The following is a 1,602-nucleotide window of genomic DNA, read 5'->3' as shown; positions in this document are numbered from 1 at the left end:
ACGGGGTCCATGCAGATGATGCAGGTCGTGTCCTGCGCCGGCGCTGCCTCCACTGCCTGCTGTGGGCAATGCTCCATGCAGAGGGACCTGGGGGAAGATGGGAGAGACGGACAAGGTGAGAAGTGCTGCGAGGAGGGCAGAGGAACAGGAAGGAGCCCCAGGCCTTGGCTCTGGCTCTGCCAGGCTGCTGGGAGGCGTCACAACGCGCTCCTCGCTTCTTTGGCTGGTGCTGACAGCAGGGGTTGGAGGCTCGCAGGCGATGCCTGGCAGCCCTTACCTGAACTCTCCAAAGTACTGGGTGACGCATTCACCCTTGGAAGCGCAGGGGAGATGGAAGCTGCGGTTGCAGCCTGGCTCTGCACAGGTGATGCTGGCCCCGCGCTTGCCACAAACAAAGCAGAGCTGTAAAGAGCAGAGCATTTCTCATCAGCTGCAGGCTCAGGGCCTACGCAGCGGGCCCCGCACCTCTGTGCAGGGCACGGGATGGGGGCAGGGCTGGCTGGCACTCTGCAGAGCTGCCTGCTGAACAGGGCTCATCTGCAAGAGCAGGGATTTCTCTTGGGGCTGGCTGGAAGGGCTGGGATTGCTTTCCCTGGACCAGGCTAAGCTCTCCACGCCTCTCCGGGCGCCAAGCTCCCTGTTCCAGTCCAGTGCTCACCGTCTGTTCTGCCTCCCTCAATTTGAGTATCAGGTCTTTAATCCAAAAATATAGGCCAGTGTGGTCTCCCACATCTTCACAAAGATCATTGATAAATATCTGTACAAGAGGAAAGAGCAGGCTCTTGTTAGGGCAGAAAGGAGGAAATCTCTGGGTGAAGGAAGGTGTCAGGAGGCACGTGGGAACTCACCACACAAAACTTATGGAAACAGAATCCACGGTGCTCTTCCATTTCCCCAAGGATGCTCGAGTCCTGATCCACTCGGCCGCAGAGCACGCATGCTGGAGAGGAGAGAGGAACAGCAGTGAGCGGCCTGCGCAGCCAGGTGCCCTGGGGGCTGTCCCAGGGGCTGCTGTGTGCCGGCCGTGCCCGTGGAGAGGAAGAGGCACTGCAGGCCCAGTGCTGCCAGCAGGCGGCCACAGCCCAACCGCGGCTCCCCTGGCCAAGGAGCAGAGGGGCCCTGCGTGCCCCCGCCTCCCGTGTCTGCCGCTGGCAGACCCCCAGCACCCCTCTGCCCTGCGTGCAGGGATTCTTTGCTCTCACCTGGCCCCCTCGAGCCGGAGGCCTCCTGCGTCTCCGCAGTTGACTGAAACCACTTGCAGAGTCTCTGTCCCATCAGTGCTGGGCTTCGTCCTCCGCGTGACAACCTAGGGGAGAAGCGGGACGAGGCTGAGTTCTCAGCTCAGGCCCCGAGCGCTGGGGAACCCTCCTCCCTGGGCAGCCTCAGGCAGCCCCTTCCTCCCTGCTCACCTCACCAGGTCGCACTGAGCTCGGCCTGAGCCCCACAGCCTTGGCTCTGTTCTGCACCCCCTGGGTCACAGTGGCCATTCCGTGCCACCCTCTGTGACGCCATCACACCTCACAGGGGCCGAGGGCACCCAGGCAGCAGGATGGAAGCTCTTGCAGCCAGCGCAGGGTGAGGGGCCCGGTGCCATCAGTATCC

At 62.7% G+C, this 1,602-nt stretch overlaps 1 protein-coding gene across 1 annotated transcript; it reads right to left on the bottom strand.

Moving 5' to 3' along the window:
* Positions 1 to 13: 13 nt before the first annotated feature.
* LOC122192310 (PHD finger protein 7-like) lies at positions 14 to 1,437 on the bottom strand (the record flags this gene model as incomplete). Its single annotated transcript, XM_042892840.1, has 6 exons — positions 1,410 to 1,437; positions 1,203 to 1,306; positions 849 to 940; positions 659 to 757; positions 278 to 402; positions 14 to 87 (listed from the first exon to the last, which is right to left on the bottom strand). Coding segments are annotated over exons 2-6 (463 nt in total), but the record flags the coding sequence as incomplete, so codon positions are not given.
* Positions 1,438 to 1,602: the final 165 nt, after the last annotated feature.

The sequence above is a fragment of the Lagopus leucura genome, unplaced genomic scaffold (assembly GCF_019238085.1).
Source record: "Lagopus leucura isolate 7727_CA_CO unplaced genomic scaffold, USGS_WTPT01 30387-0_obj-0_obj, whole genome shotgun sequence".
Classification (NCBI taxonomy): domain Eukaryota; kingdom Metazoa; phylum Chordata; class Aves; order Galliformes; family Phasianidae; genus Lagopus; species Lagopus leucura.
The sequence above is the reverse complement of the archived record's forward strand: the minus strand, read 5'-3'. Positions and strand labels throughout refer to the sequence as shown.